At 35.5% G+C, this 16,586-nt stretch overlaps 1 protein-coding gene across 2 annotated transcripts in view; it reads right to left on the bottom strand.

Moving 5' to 3' along the window:
* Nucleotides 1–16,586, bottom strand: part of LOC150092192 (disintegrin and metalloproteinase domain-containing protein 11-like) — a 1,236,934-nt gene that overhangs the window by 994,500 nt on the left and 225,848 nt on the right. For both annotated transcript variants that reach the window (XM_090415260.1, XM_090415259.1), the window contains exon 5: nucleotides 7,371–7,440. In XM_090415260.1, the coding sequence (XP_090271386.1) occupies nucleotides 7,371–7,440 (70 nt within the window). The remainder of the gene's footprint in view (nucleotides 1–7,370; nucleotides 7,441–16,586) is intronic.

The raw sequence follows: 16,586 nt of genomic DNA, 5'->3' as shown, positions 1-16,586 counted from the left end.
GGAGAACCAAGGGGTCTTTATTTTGTGTATGACTTTGGGTATAGTTTTATCTTATATTTATCTTAGACTAGGTATAGTTTTATCTTAAGTTTGTAATTTGTTCCTAAAAGTCTTCTTAAATTTATCTGTTACAAGCTTGTTACTTACATGGTGTTTCACAAATTTGTCAAGTTTCTATTATATGCTGATATTAGGCTTTTCATGTTAAGGTTTTAGTCCATGGATTACATTTATCCTCTACGGTGATTGGTAGTCTTACACTTTTCTATTCATGCAATATTAAAATTGCTTTCATCCCAATATCCCTTTCTCCTATAAATAGTTTAGAAGGATGCTTCCCTTCTAAGAATGGGTGATGATAAAAGTCATGACAAAATGGAAGTCAGATAAAAGATTCAGTAATTTAGCAATACTGTGGGGGGGGGGGGGATGTGCGCACGCGCGTGTGTGTGTGTGAGTGAGAGAGAGAGAGAGAGATAAATAATGTCTAACAATCAGATTAATATCAGGTCTGGAGGTGAGAGAACTAGGGACCATCCATTGAAAACTGAGTAAGAGTGTACCCAGGTGTAGTTAACAAGGGTGTTAAGAACTAGGTTTTTTGCTTGAAGAGTAGTGAATGAGTGAAATAGGTTGCCAGAGTCTGTTGTAGGTGTCATAACTGTGAATGAGTTCAAAGCAAAGTATGACAGATGCTACACGAATGTTGGACAATTCTTGACATGATGTTTAGGGCCTCCTTCATTGAGTTTAAGGACTCCTTGGAGTTGCCAATAATAATAATAATAATATGTAACATTCCTTGTGCTATTTCATCTCATCTTCCTTTTTACCCTCTTTTACCTTGCGATGTCGAGGGTTTTATTAATCATCGGACCTCAAACCGTTCACAGGATAAGGTGGTCAGCCCTATGCCCTGGTGTATCCTATATCCTGTAGTGTTGAGTTCTCAAGGCCGGTTTGCTTGCTTTGCAGGATGAAAAACCCCAGGTTAAACTGAGAAAAAAACACTACTGTCCATGCCCAAGACCGCATAACTTGGCTATGGCTGAGGAATATCCTTAAGCTCCTCACGTCACCGACCAGAATCGAACCGAGGACACTCCTTTCCCAGGTATATGCTTGTGAACCGCACAGACACTAGGCTAACCGCATGGACTACTTGTGCTATTACATAAAAAAAAAAATCCTGAAAATGTTCCAAAAGAGATGAAATATAAAATAATATATAATTAATATACAATAATGCTTTAGTTCTTTCTTCTTCTTTTCAGCCATTTTCTGTCCACTGTTGGATGGAGGCCTCCTCCAGTTCTTTCCACCTTTCTCTGTTCTTGGCAATGGTTGACCAATTTTTCCCAACAAACTCTCAAAATATTCCCTCCATCTGTGGATGGAGGGAATACTTTGAGAGCCTTCTTAACCCAGTTGGCCCAGCAGTTGTGGACATCCAAGAGGTGCAGATCAGGGCGATGACTAGTCTCACAGCAGAAGAGGTCCATTTAAGCAATAAAATCGCTAAAATCGGGCAAGGCTGCTAGTGATGATGAAATTCGGCCCAAAATGCTAAAAGCCTTAAATCGAGACGAGGTTCTCTGGCTCACTCGAGTGTGTCAGGCTGCTTGGATATCTGGGCAAGCACCAAAGCAATGGCAGAAAGGCATAATAATACCAGTCTTCAAGAAGGGAGACCAGAGAGATTGCAGCAACTACCGTGGCATCTCTCTGCTCAGCCTGCCTGGAAAGTGTATGCTAGGTGCTTGGAAAGAAGGTGCAGGAGCATAGTTGAGTCAAAGTTCCAGGACGAGCAATGTGGTTTTTTGTCCTAGTAGAAGCACAACTGACCAAATCTTCACTTTAAGGCAAGTCTTTGAGAAATCTTGGGAATATGCCAAGACTGTCTACACGTTTTGTGGACTTGGAGAAGGTATATGACTGGGTTTCTCGGGATAAGCTTTGACAAGTAGTACAGGAGTATGGAGTGGATGGCCAACTATTAGCTGCCATCAAGTTCCTGTATGAATGCCCAGAGTTTTGTGTCAGGGTAAACAGCACAAAGTCTGAATCTTTCACAGTCTCTGTCGGCCTCCGTCAAGGGTGTGTTCTGTCACCCCTCCATTTCATAATATTTATGGACTGGATTGATAGGCACAGCCGAGGCAGTGAGTGTGTCAGAACTGGAAGATGTATCAGTGGATGTCTGCTTTTTTGCAGATGACCTAGTTCTGCTTAGCTCTTCCACAGATAACCTCCAGCGGACCCTGGATAGGTTTGTAGCTGTTTGTGCAGAAGCCAGAATGAAGATCAGTGTGGCCAAAACTGAAACATTTGTGATCTCAAGACAACCATCCCAGTGCACTCTACATGTGAGTGGAGTCCCAATGAGGCAAGTGGAGAAGTTTAAATACCTTGGGTCCATATTCAGGGGTGATGGAAAGTGGGACAAAGAGCTAGATACTTGGATTGGCTCAGCAAGTGCAATGTTGCGGGAGCTTGGCCGTTCGGTAGTATTGAAGCGGGAGTTAAGCCAGAAGGCAAAGCTTGCTGTCTATGTTGTCCCCATCCTCACCTATAGTCATGAGAGTTGGGTAATGACCGAAAGAATGCGGACACGAATCGAAGCGGCTGAAACGAGGTTCCTTTGAGGGGTTGCAGGGCTGACAAGACTCAACACAGTCAGAAACTCTGCAATTCAGGAAACCCTCAATACTCAACCATTGCTTCTCCATTTTGAGAGAATCACAGTTATGTTGGTATGGGCACCTGGTCAGAATGCCACAAGAGAGGCTCCCCCAGCAGGCCCTCTTTGCCAAGCCAGAGGGTGGGAGGCCACGTGGAAGGCCAAGGACTCGCTGGATAGATTATATCCAAAACCTTGGGTGGACATGTTTGGGAGTCCCACCAGAACACTTGAGCTTGGTGGCGAAGGATCGTGACCAATGGAAGTTCCTCTTGCAGCTGCTGCCCCCCGCAACCCAGTTAGGAAAGGTGGGCCTTGAAGATGAATGAAATTACTCCACCTTCTTTTAGGATGTCCTCGGCCTCGTTTCCCTTCTTTTGGAATCCAGTTCATTAGTATAGTGGTCCATCGCTCATCTTCTCTCCTGGGTAGATGTCTGGCCCATTTCCATTTTAGTCGCTTATGGTGAAGAATGATGGCAGTAATGCGAGTCTGGCTTCTTATCCAGGTGTTTTGCTTCTTTTAATGTGATGCCTAGCATCAATCTCTCCATTTTTCTTTGAATTGTTGTTAGTTTATCTGACAAGGCTTTTGTTAGCGACCAAGTTTCACAACCATATGTGATGACTGGATACACTGGTTAAATGTCTTCCTTTTTTAAACAGAGTGGGACATCATTGTTTCGAAAAATGCTTTTCAATTTTCTGAATGAACCCCAGGCAAGTTGAACTCTCCTATTTATTTCCTTTTGGAGTCCACAGTTTAATCAATGAGATGACCTAAGTATGTAATATGAAGAGACTCTTTCCAAGAAATTGTTTTCTATTATGTTTTTTGGTGTTACAAAATGATTAAATATGATTTTAGTTTTTTCTCTGTTTATTTTTAGACCGACTTTTCTGCTTTCATGATATAGGTTTCTATCATTATATGTCTTCTGGAGTGTTTGCAAAAATTATGATATTATTTGCATATCTTAGGTGTGTTAAGTTTCTGTTATTAATTTTTATACCAAGTTTTGTCCAGTTTATATTATTAAATATTTCTTGACGGACTGCTGTAAAGATTTTGGGTGATAGAGAGTCTCCTTGTGGGACACCTTTTTCAATTGATATTTTTTTTGCTGCTTGTGTGAAGTTCATTGTTACTGTTGCAGTGTGGTACATTTCCTGGAGGTCCATATATTCTCCAGGAACTCCCTGATTCTGAAGTGCTTTGATTATTGCATTAGTTTTGATAGAATCAAATGCTTTTTTGTAATCAATAAAGGCTAAACAGAGAGGCAACTGGTTTTCTTCTGCTTTTTCTATTATTTGTTTTACTGCATGAATATGATCAATTGTGTTAAAGCTTTTACGGAATCCTGCTTGTTCTACTGGTTGATTTGAGTCTAGAAGAGGGGTTAACTTGTTTGTTATAACTTTTGTGAGAATTACAGATTGGATGTAATTCACAGATTGGAGAGAATACTAATTGGTCTATAGTTCTTTGTTTCTTCTTTGTCCACTTTTTTAAATAACAATATCAAAGTAGCATTTTTCCAGTTTTCTGGTATCTTCCCCTCTTCTAGGCATAGATTTAGCAAGTTTGTGACATGGTGAATGATATTATTTCCTCCCCATTTAATTAATTATGTGTGAATTAGATCTTTACCAGGACATTTTCCATTTGTTTTAATGCTTGTTTTCTTTCATCTGAAGTGAATGGAGAGATGAATTCTATATGCGATGGAGAAGAGTTATTTATATTTGATTTATCTATTGAAGGAACACTATAGAGTTCTTTATAAAATTTTTCTAGCCTGCTTAGGATTTGTTCTTGGTTCCTTATTATAGTTCCATTCTGGTCTTTTATTGCAGTTATTTGACTTTTGCCAACTGATAAATGTTTTATTAGTATTTTCATATTTTTATTGTTTTCAATTGTTTATTTTATTTTTTCAGTGTTATAAGATCTTATTTCATTTCTTATCTTTTTTCTTATTGTTTTGCATAGTTCTGCATATTCTATTTTAGAAATTAAGTTTTTGTCTTGTTTCATATTTCGTATCTTTTTTAGTAGTTGTAAGGTTCCTCTGAAAGTCTATGGTCTTTTTGTTATTTGTTGCTTTTGAATTTGTTGGCTGCTGAGATTATTACTTCCATTAGGTTTCTGCTTATTTTATTTATGTCTTCTTCTTCAAATATATTTATTAAGTCTGGTTTTTGATTGAGTTTTTCTTCGTAATCCTTCTTCTTCTTTTCAATAGGTTTTAAGTCAAAACTTCTTGATTTTTTGTTGTTTAGCCATTTAATTCTTTCCAATTTGGGTTTATTTTAATTTTGGCTCTCACTAGTCGGTGGTCACTTCCTGTTTATACTTAATTTATTACTGACGTATCTTGAACTATTTCTTTATTGTTACACAGTATATAATCTAGTTCATTTTTTTATTTCTCCATTTGGACTTCTGCATATCCATTTTCTTTTGAGGGCTTTTTTAAAAAATGTATTCATAATGTAAAGCTTGCTACTGATATAGAATTCTGTAAGAGCCATTCCTGAGTTGCTGCTTGTACCATACACATATGGTCCTATTGTGTCTATTTGGTGAATGGGATGACCTACTTTGGTGTTAAAATCGCCCATTACTGTAGTAAAGTTTTGATTGCTATTTCTTTTTTTGTCTAGAGTGTGCTGCAGTGAGTCATAAAATGCTTCTATCTCTTCATCAGTGTGGGATGAGGTGGGAGCATATATTTGGATGATTCTGATTTTAAGTTTGAAGTTTATTTTAAGTGTGATTTCTATTATTCTTTCATCTATATAATTAAATTCTTCTATAAGGTATGCAATTGTTTTCTTAATTAGAAATCCAACTCCGTAATGTCCTTTAGTTTTCCCATAAAAGTATAAGTAGTCTCAATTTTTTAGTTTTATTAAATGTTCATCTTGCCTGCGAACTTCACTTAAACCTATGATATCCCATTTAATATGTTTTAGTTCTTGCTGTAAGATGGTAAGGTCTTCCTCTTCTTTAAGTGTTCGACAATTAAATGTTCCTATATAGAGGAAAAGAGGATTGTACTGATTACTGTTATGTTTATGAATTCCTTGGGCTATTCCAGCATTGCTTATTATTTGGGAAAGGTTCCCACTGTGTCATGCTCTGGTCTCCATAAATGGTTTCAATCAGAGTAGTCATATAGTTGGGGAAATTTAGTCACATCCAGTGTTTGCCCATTCTGGCCATGGGCTTTACGGCCTTTCTTTCTTCTTCTTGACATTGTAGCAGAAGGATTGTGGCCTAATCTCCCATGCTGGCCACATAACATCTTGGGAGATGCATTTTATAGCTTTCTGCCAGCTCTTTGCTCAGTATTAACTTTGCCATGGCTCATTACGACACGTTTCCCAGGGGATTCACGTGGAGGAATGATATTAAGACTTCCTGGTCATGGCCCGCCGGACTTCACCGAAATATTGGCACTGCCATCTATATCAATTCCATCAGAGTTTTTGACTGTGTTGTAAGTTGCCAGCCCACCACAGAAATCCATCCCAGGCTTAACTGAGCTCAACATGCTTTAGTTACAAAAGGTTAATTTACTTATATGATTAATGTAAGTAAAATATCCATCAGAAGAATTTAAATCCTCTTCAAGATGTCTCCTAAAACTCTTTATCTGTCATCATTCTCTCATATAAACCACTTCTACTAACATGTAAATCAAATATCTCTATCAAGTAAATCAATATATAAATAATAAATAATCTTTCAAATAAAATGCCTTTTCTACAGAAAATTATTTTTCCCTTCACAAGATGATTATATAAGTTTTCTTTATGGATCATTAAAATGTTTAATCACATAAATCAGGAATATAAGAGTGGTATTACCATTCATATTCCAAGCTAATATTGATCAGCAAGTGTTCTACTCATATTATAATACTATAGGTAAAATGGGAGAACTTGTTGAATTATTTGAACAGCGAGTTATATTACATTTGATTTCCATTAATCCATCCTTCCAGTTTTCTACCATGTACAAACTTCAAACGAAGATTTGAAGTTATTATTTTATCATCCATCATTTACACTCTTACTAATTATTTGAACATGCGAATCAGAAAAGTCTTAAAAGCAATCATTCTGACATGGATAGTTGCAGTTTTATCCAATTATACGTGAATAATTCACAGTAACTTATTTTATAAATGTCAAAAACAATTTAAAAATATTATTTAAATTAAGGGGATATTAGATCCCACATTGTTTTAAAGCCGAATAAGAAACTCAGAGATTGGAATCAGAGTTTCATGCCGAATATAGTATAAAAAACTAAAAGTATCGGCGAATACTAGCATGAGCTAATGCAAGTAGTCCTAGAATGTAGTACAAACACGGACAACTCGTTGCAAAGGGTGGGTAAAGTTCTGATCGCTATTCTTGGTATTTTCCATAATGTAAAAACACATTTCCTAGGAAATGTATGTTTAAAAATAAATAAATAAAAACTACCTTTTTTAATATTTGCATTTTGCTAAAACTTTAAAAATACCTAAATATTCCAATCTAACATTCAGGTACTCTATATATCTTCCCCCTCCTCCTCCTCCTGTGAAACCAAGGAGGATGAATGTCATGTAACTCACTGATATTATATATGTTATCATTCAAAATGCATAATAAAATGATAAAGATAATACCTGAGTAGAAATTTGTTGTGCACCTTCAGGTAAGAAATGCTTCTGAATTAGGTTTGGAGCAAGAAGGTGCCTGAAATGAAAGTTCTATATTAATATGTAACAAAAAATTAAATAAATAAAATAAGAATAAAAATAATTGAAACCTTTTACACATATCCATTAACTTACTCAATGAAAATCTTGATAAATAAACCTAATTAATGCTATGATTGGATAATTAATTCTATCTATCCTATCTACATAATCTACTGTGGCTGTCAATACATGGATTCCTAGTCCAGTTTGTTTTGTAGGCATAAAAGACCCAAGTTTCTGCAAGGAAAAACACAGCTCCACAAGATCAGCTATCTACCCTTGAAAATTCATTATTAAGACACCTTTCATCCTGAACAGGATTGGAATGAATATCTTTACAACAAATGCCATCATTACCAAATACACTAGAAGTATAACTTCATATAAAAGCATTAACATATAGAATGAACATTAATCTCCAATGAAGTGATTATTATTATTATTATTACAGCAACCTGCATGGAGTCATTAGACTCATTGTGGAAGATTGACCAACAACATATTTATCATAACTGAACCATACAAACAATGAATTCTGGCAATGTGTTTCAATCATCCACCACACTCTTTGAAAAAAAATCTGTTTCTCACATCCTTTTTCATCACACCTTCACAGAACTTTCAGGGATGGCCTCTTGTTCTTCTCCTCAATCCTACACTTTTTTAATGCTTACTTCTTTATTTCTCTTCATTCAATTAGGAACATATGGCCTCAACCATGGATCTCCAACTATTTTGCACTGTCCTCTTCATCTGTATCCAGTTCTTACCAAGCTGGTGTTCTATTTCTTTCCAATAGTTCATGTTTAGTCTATTTTCCCTCTCTTTCCTTGCTGATTCTGCTTTAATGCTTGTTTGGCTCTGTGCATTTCTCTTATGCCCTATCCATTTCCATTTTTTCTGACAATTTGTCTTTCATACATTACCAGTTTTCATTTAGTTTTCTGCATAATTCTTTGTTTAATATTTTTTTCACTCATTTTATACGCTTCTTAAATATTTATTTACAATTTTTTGCAGTTTTTTCATTTTTGCTTTTGTTGTCCATTTTCTGATGCATAGAGTAGAACTGATTTAATATTTGTGTTAAATAATCTAAGTTTGTTTATTTAACCTATTTCCTCCTGTCTCCATATTTTCCCTAACATGTTAAAAAATCTGTGTCTTGGATTTTATATCTTCCTCTACTCCACCATGTTTATTTATTACTGATCCTAGATAAATAAAGTTCTCAACAGTTTCAAAATTTGGCCATCCAGTATGATGCATTCTTTTTGCTTGTTATGGTCAGTGCAGTGGTATCTGGGACTGAGATTAGGAATGCAATGCATGGGAAGCTTTTAAGTAGTATTTAAATGAGGCAGTATGTGAATGTCTCCCTAGAGTTTGAAAAACAAATGGGGTGGGAGTGAAATGGATGTGAACTCATATTAAGCAAAATGTCCATAAAAAGAAGATAATATAGAAGGAAGAGCATGAGAATAAGAGTGAGAGGAGTTATGAAATATATAAACAGCCATCCAGAAAAGTTATGAGTATTGTACAGAAAGCTAAATTAGACCATGAAAAGAAACTGGCTGTGATGGCTAAAGGAAACCCAAATGAATTATATTGCTGTGCTGCAAATAAAAGATAAAAGAAAAAAATCTATGTGGAAAAATAACTTTACTGAATGTAGACGATAATTTTCAAATAAGTTTGCTCACTTCACTAAGATCTATCAATCAGGTGTATGCAGTAGTGAGCTATGGAAATTTTAACAAAGGGCTCACTTCATCGAGAAAAAAAAAAAAAAAAAAAAAAAAAAAAAAAAAAAAAAAAAACCTTCACCAACGCCATCTATCGCTGACCGCCACCACTAGTATTTCCAGAGACAATCACAAACATCCATTCCCACCATGTTTGTGAATGCTAATGGAAGCTCACGGGATGTTTATAAACAAAATAAATTTGTTTTGTTTGTGATAGAAGTTTTTATGACAAACAATCTATAAATAATACATAAATATTATCTAAACACAATAACATTTAAATACGTTATATTTCTCTTTTGTTTTTACACTTCAAGTGATAATCAACGGTACCAATCAAGGGGCATTATTTTATAGTCCTATTTATTTATATGAGACTACCAAAAGTGAATTCTTATTTGTAAAATGGTAGTAACAGTAAGTATACTATTTTATTTAATAAAATCACTTTCAAAACTAGGAGACGAATTTACATGGGGAAAAAAAAAAAAAAACTTCACTGTCTGGTGCACATTTACCCAGAAAAAAACTCTCTCCTTTACAGGTTAACATTTACGAACAATTACTTTAAGGAAATACTTAATGACAACAGCTGCCACACCTTATTTCCTCCTTCACGTCTTTTGTTCTTCTAGGAGGATCTATAGCCGAGCGATGATTTTCTAGAAAAGATTTGACATAGGGTTTCGGATTAAATTCATTCAAGGGTTTCCCATTTATACATATTGTCATTAAATCCGAAATATGTTATAGTGAGAGAAGATCTCTTTGCCATTACGATGTTATTCATCACACTAAAAGCTCGTTCGGCTTCAGCGCTGCAAACTGCAATTGTTGGCATAATCGCTTTGGCTTTTTTTGCCGTGCTGGGAATTTCGTTTTGTAACTTTCCAGTCAAAGCCATTTCCACTAAATCTCTAAAATCGTTAATTTTAATTTCATATTTCAAAATAAAATTTAAAGACCTTATCTTTTTTCCCTTCTAACCATGGACACAAAATTTCTTCCATACTCCATGTTCAGGATAATATACATTTTAAATGTTTTTGAGTTCTTCATCTTCCAAATGCTCATAATTTTCATTTTTAAGTTTAAAATTTCTTTGCTGCATTAATCTATCCTTTAAAGACATTATAAGAGAGTGTAGTAATGTTTCTCGCGGTAGCTTGTGAAATCTGATTTTGCTTTCAATTGTTTTTCATGGTATCAATTTTAGATTCACAAGAACCTACAGAAATTTTAAAATCATTAATTACATTAATTGTTCAGATGATTAAGGAATTAGCCCTTATAATACTTATATTGCGACTTTGTAGAGCTTTTGACAGATATGATAATTCCTGTAGAATATCAATCATTAATTCTAGATCTTTTAACAATTCAAATTGAGAAGTCGGTTTAAAATGCCCTTATATTTATCTTTCAATGCAAAATGCTTGCATAAAGCTGGATAATTTCTCCACACGTAAACATCCACACAAAAACCGCAGTTGCATTTTTTGTGTTGACATTTACGTTTTTCGTTAACTGCAAGCTGCCGATCGTGGTCCAAACACACGGCTGATCTTTAAAATATTGATACCAAGGTGTTTTGCAATCGTATTTAATTCTCGTTGATCTTTTGGTGATTGATGATGAAAAGCATATAATTTATCCATAAATATTTCAAAATAATTTATTTCTTTAATGTTTTTTATCGAATTGTCTTATGCTAATTGTAAATGATGAGCTACGCAATGCAAATCACAATGTTGGGAAATTTTTGTAGCAGTTTGATTGCAAACCTGATTTGTTTCCTGGCCTTACACTAGCTCCATCAGAACAAACTGCAATAAGATGATTTTTTAAATTGTTATCAGAAAATCCATATGAATTGAAAGTAGCATGTATATTCCGCAGTGGTATTTTCTAGTTTTGCAAGATCTAAAAAATCATACATGGCTCAGTGAGCTCAACTTGTATGTGAATAACTAAAACATCTTTTTTTCTATAATAGCAGACGAATTGACAACATTATCGATTCATCTGCTATTATAGAAATTTTGCATTTTTTTCCTATTATTTTGGAGAATATTTCTAATTTTATTTGTTTAGAAATATGTTCAACTATTCTAATTCATGAGAATCTAGAATGCAATGATAATCCTAGAACAATACCATTTTTAATTTGGAGCTTGATTAAATCTGGCAAATAAGACATTGGTTGGTTTCTCTTCACCAAACCATAAACAGAATTAAACATTTTTGAAGTTATCAAAATTTCTCTTTCATTTAGTTTGTAAATTAAATTTGGTAATATAGATTTGCAACATTCTTCATTTATTTTTATGATTTTATTATGAGCAAATGATTCAATATGTTTGGATAACTTTTTACGGAAAAAAATGCAGTTCTTGAGTCTGTAGTGTTTCCATTCAGGTTCTATTTTCATTTCTACCCATTCCTTTGATGATAAAACAACTTTTTTCTCCTTCAACACTTAATTTTTATATTTTGAGCAAACAGGACATCCTAATTTACCATTTTTAACTTCTAACCACTTATACATACTGTGTTTAGAAATGCAATGCTTGCTTCTCGTTCCAGCAATCAGGTAAATTATTTTCTTTTTCTCCTCCAACTTGTTGCATATTCATTGAATCAACGTGCATATTATCTTCAAACTTCATCTTCGACTTCATTTTCAACAGCAGTAGAATCAGCAGAATCACTTTTCATTATTTTTTTTCCCAAAAAAATTTAATATAATAAATTTCACTGTCTTTTCATGTTTCACTGGTAAAAATACTTTTACAATTACAAAAATAAAATTTGCTGAATCTACAGTTTTTAAATTTATTATTATTTTTAAATTTTAAACACAAACAACTGTTATACATCAGTGTACTGACGAACACAGAACTAATGTCCAGTGGAACAACCTGCTGCTGACAGTTTTACAAACATCTGATTGTCTAGTGGTTTTACCATACGATTGCATATTTATTTTCAAACTTTTGTTATAGAGGAGTTGAAACAATAATTCCAAATAATCTATACACTGCCGAATAGACTAATTTTTGTTAGGTTACCGAACGAATACATTTCAAAAAATTATGTTTTTTTTTTAATAAAATGTAAAGAAGAAGAACAAGGGGCTCACAAATTTGAGAAAAATTTAACAAAGGGCTCACGCGAGCCCCTTATAGCTCACCACTGGGTGTATGTAACATGGTGCACTATGCTGCCACTGCACTGGATGAAGAGATAGCGGTACATAAGAATGCAGTTCAAGAGTCTCTGAAAATAACCTGGATATCAATTCAGCAATGGGACAACAGCACATATGCTAAAGTAATATTCAACCAAACTGGTTTGGCCCTATCTTTTGAATCTCAACTTAGGAAAAATTTCAAATGAAAAGAATGTATGATAATCTCATTGCACAAGTGTGGTGCAAATACTTATGTGTCTTACTACTGACCTATTGGTATCTCTAGAGTGGTTGTTAAAATTTTAGACAAGTTGGTAAGAAAGTGCTAACAGAAAATGTTTGAAAAACAAGTTATACTTTTTCGAGAAACATCATGGGGTTTACTAAGTGGAGGTCATGTTTTAGCAATTTGTTCATATTTTATAATAATGTTATGGCTAAGTTAGATAGAGGGAATGGATACACTGTGATACTGTTAGACTATGCTAAAGCATTTGATAGGATACCACATGAAAGGCTGTTGCATAAACTGGAAAATATGGAATTTGAACATAAAATATGACTTGGATAAGTGGATGGATAAAGAGTAGGTATCAAAAACGTTTGGGGGGGGGGGTATGTTAAGGTGATCACTCAGACAGTGTGGGGAGCAGTCCGTGAAATATTGTTGTACATTATTATTGTTCAATTGTTTGCTGATGTTGCAAAGATAGGTAGGGCATTCCGTGATGCTATGCTACTGATATACAGCACCTACAAAATGGCAACTTCTGTAAATGCTATGTTAGTAATGCAAGCAAATACTCAATGAAAAATTGGACAAATGATAATGGCTATCAATTCAATATCCATAAGTGTAAAGTTATGCACCTTGGCATGACAAGATTTTCAATAGCATATTATGTTGGTGAGATTATGTTACAAGAAATTGATGAGGGTATTTACAAGACCTAGATATGACTACCCATGGACTACTGTTTACAGATTTGGTGTCCTGGTTTCAGTAGGGATAAAGAAGCTGTAGAAAGAGAACAAAGAAGAGTAACAGAGATGACACTGGAATGATGGAATGTAGACTACATTGTCTTCATTTTGGATTAGTTTTTGGTCAGATATTGTGGTTCTGGTTTCTACAGCCAGGTACTTTTTTATGAGGATGGGTTGCCAGCCCTTTGCACAATTCTCACCTATTTATTCAGGGATTGGATAAATAGGTGAGACCTATATAGGTGCACCTGGACTACCATGTGCAGATTTGATCTTCTGGGTTCCAAAGGGATAAAGCAGCTTGGAAAAGGCTGCAAAGAAAAGTTACAAAGATGATAACAGATTACGAAATAAAGATTATGAGGGCAGACAGAGTACGTAGACTGCAGACACTGGTAGACAGATGAAAGAGGGTGGATATGATAGAGGTCTATAAACTTTTGAGAGGACATTGTAGGATATCAGTAGATAAAGTTTTTCATATGGAAATAGAGGTGAGGACAAGGGTATATCAGTGAAAGTTATGTTTGTCTGCCATTAAAAAAAGATAAGAACTAGATTTATTATTATCGTTGCTATTTTCTTGACCTACATGAAGTCACAAGACTCATTGTGGGAAGTCAGTACTAGTCAACAAAAGTATCATACCACTTCTTACACTCATCCACAGTCTGTATGTTTACCATCTTCTCAGGAAATGCATTCCATGCTCCTATCACTCTCCATGCAAAAATCTTACTTCTTGCCCTTTTGTTCACCACCTTCTTTTTGCAACTTCCAAGGATGGCCTCTTGTACTTGCTGTTTTCTCTTGTTCTACCATATGAAAAATCTCTTCAGTGTTAATACAATAATAACCTTTCAATAGCTTAAATGTCTTGATCATATTCCTCCTTTGCTTCTATCCACCAAACTCTGCATTCTACATGCCCTCTATTTATCCTCATAATCACAGTTGTACAGTCCAGCCAGCAAAAGGTGGTCGATTGGTAGAGCCTCTGCTACTAATGGCTCGCAAAAAGTTAAGCAGGTTTGAGCACGGTTAGTAGTTAGAAGGGGGTTATTCGTTCGATGGTGTCGGCACATTCTATCATTTTTGTTATCCATCTCTATACCCTTTCAAGGTTACTTCATCCCCTTCAATCTCAGTGATCAGATCTAAGCACAGAAATCCAGATGTAGTCTGATCAAAGCTTTATACAATGGGACCAGCACACTTTTGTCTCTCATGGTCAATTTCTTCTCAACATTGCCACAATTCTCTGGGATGTCTTCACAACCTTTGCAGTCCGCACGGTTAGCCTAGTGGCTGTGTGTTTCGCAACCATATGACTGGGGAAGGAGTGTCCCAGGTTCGATTCCCGTCGAAGATGTGAGGAATCTGAGGATCTTCTTCAGCCATAGCCAAGTTAGCCAGTCTTGGGCGTGAGCAGTACAGTTTTTTCATCCCACAAGCAGGCAAACCAGCCCCGTGAACACACACAGATCTACAGCCATAGGGACAGGGGAGAAAAAGGGTGGAAACTCCATATGAATAAATAAAAAATAAACAACCTTTGCAACATGTCCTTGGAACTTGAAATCTCTATCCATACCCCCCCCCCCAAGATCCCTTGCTTCCTCCATTTCTTCCAGTATAACTCCACAAAGTCAGTATGAAGCACCCCATCTGTGGATCCCAAATTTTAAAAAACCTTACATTTAGTTGCATTAAACTGATATCCCCCATTCATTTAACCACCTTTCCAGCTTATTCAAATCCTGTTGAAGAGTAAAAAATCATCACTATTACTAATAACCAGCCCAAGCTTCACATCATCTGCAAACATTATTATTATTATTATTATTTGACACCTCCAGGGAGTCCAAAGACTCATCGAGGGAGAGTGTGCCAACAGCATCGAACGATTGGTCCCCTTCCAACTACTAACCGCGCTCAAACTTACTTAACTGAGCCATTAGTAGCAGAGGCTCTATCAATCGACCAACCTTTGCTGGTAAAGGTTGGTCGATTGATAGATTGGTTCTCTAAAAAATACAGTAGACACTAGATGCCATGCTTGCATAGGCATCTAGTATCTACTGCATGCACTTTCTATAAATATTTCCATGGTAAATGCTCATCAGAACTATCATGAATAATTCTTCCCCTTTGTACCAAATCCATCAAAATGCATGTAGCTATGACCCAACATCCCTTCTCAGTCAGACTCAACACTCATAGAACAAATTTCTCTTCCTCTTCCTTCATCCTCACTGTTGCTGTATTATGGAACAGCCTTTCCTCCATTGTGTTCCCCAATGCACAGGCCTCCAAATCCAATGTGAACAAGTTTGTTGTTTCACAATTCTCTTTCCATACATGGTACTAACATACTATTTGTTGGCCAACCAATCTTTCGTGTATAGGCCCAACATTTAAAAAAAAAAAATATAATAAAATAAAAAAACATTGCCCTGTAGTTGTCCTATGACAATATTATTGCCATAAAGACTGAACAGTACCGGGCTCATGACTGAACCCTGTGGAAATCCACTTATACACCTTCCTACTTCCTGATACTGCTGCCCCATATACAACTCTCTGATATCTATCAGAGAGCCAATCATCAATCCACTCCATTAATCTGATATCCAAACCCATATGATGCAACTTAAAAATAAATTTCTCATGGCACCCTGTCAAATACCTTGGAGAAAAAAAAATGACATTGCCTTACCCTCATCCACTGCTTTTGTTAATCTGTTATAAAAGGTAACCAGATTACTAAAACAAGAGTATCCTTTAACAAATCCATGCTGCCCTCTGCATAAATAATATTGCCCTCATCTGTCTAATTCAGTATATGAGTTCTTACCAATATCTCACCAATATCTCCAGAAAAAGAGGCTCTCACTGGAGCCTCTTTTTTCTGCACAGTGTCAGAAACATTAATCCCACAAGCTGCCAAGTCTTAATTTAAGTCTACAGCAGACAATCATGGATTCATTTGCTTTACCTTACTAGTAAACGATCTTGAGTAAGTGTAATTTTCCTTTTTTGCCCACGTTTTCCTTTTATGTCAGGACAAAAGGTACCCGTCTTCCTAAACCTCTTTAAAATTTCATTAACAGTACCCAAACCAACACAACACTCATTGGCAATTTGTATTTGAGTCATGGATGTGTCCTAAGAAAGAGTACATATTTTTGAATGCTTTCTTGGAGATGT

Source organism: Typopeltis vanoorti, unplaced genomic scaffold (assembly GCF_054136105.1).
Source record: "Typopeltis vanoorti isolate ZY-2024b unplaced genomic scaffold, IOZ_Tvanoo_1.0 HiC_scaffold_24, whole genome shotgun sequence".
Classification (NCBI taxonomy): Eukaryota; Metazoa; Arthropoda; class Arachnida; order Uropygi; family Thelyphonidae; genus Typopeltis; species Typopeltis vanoorti.
This window is presented reverse-complemented; position numbering and strand designations above follow the sequence as displayed.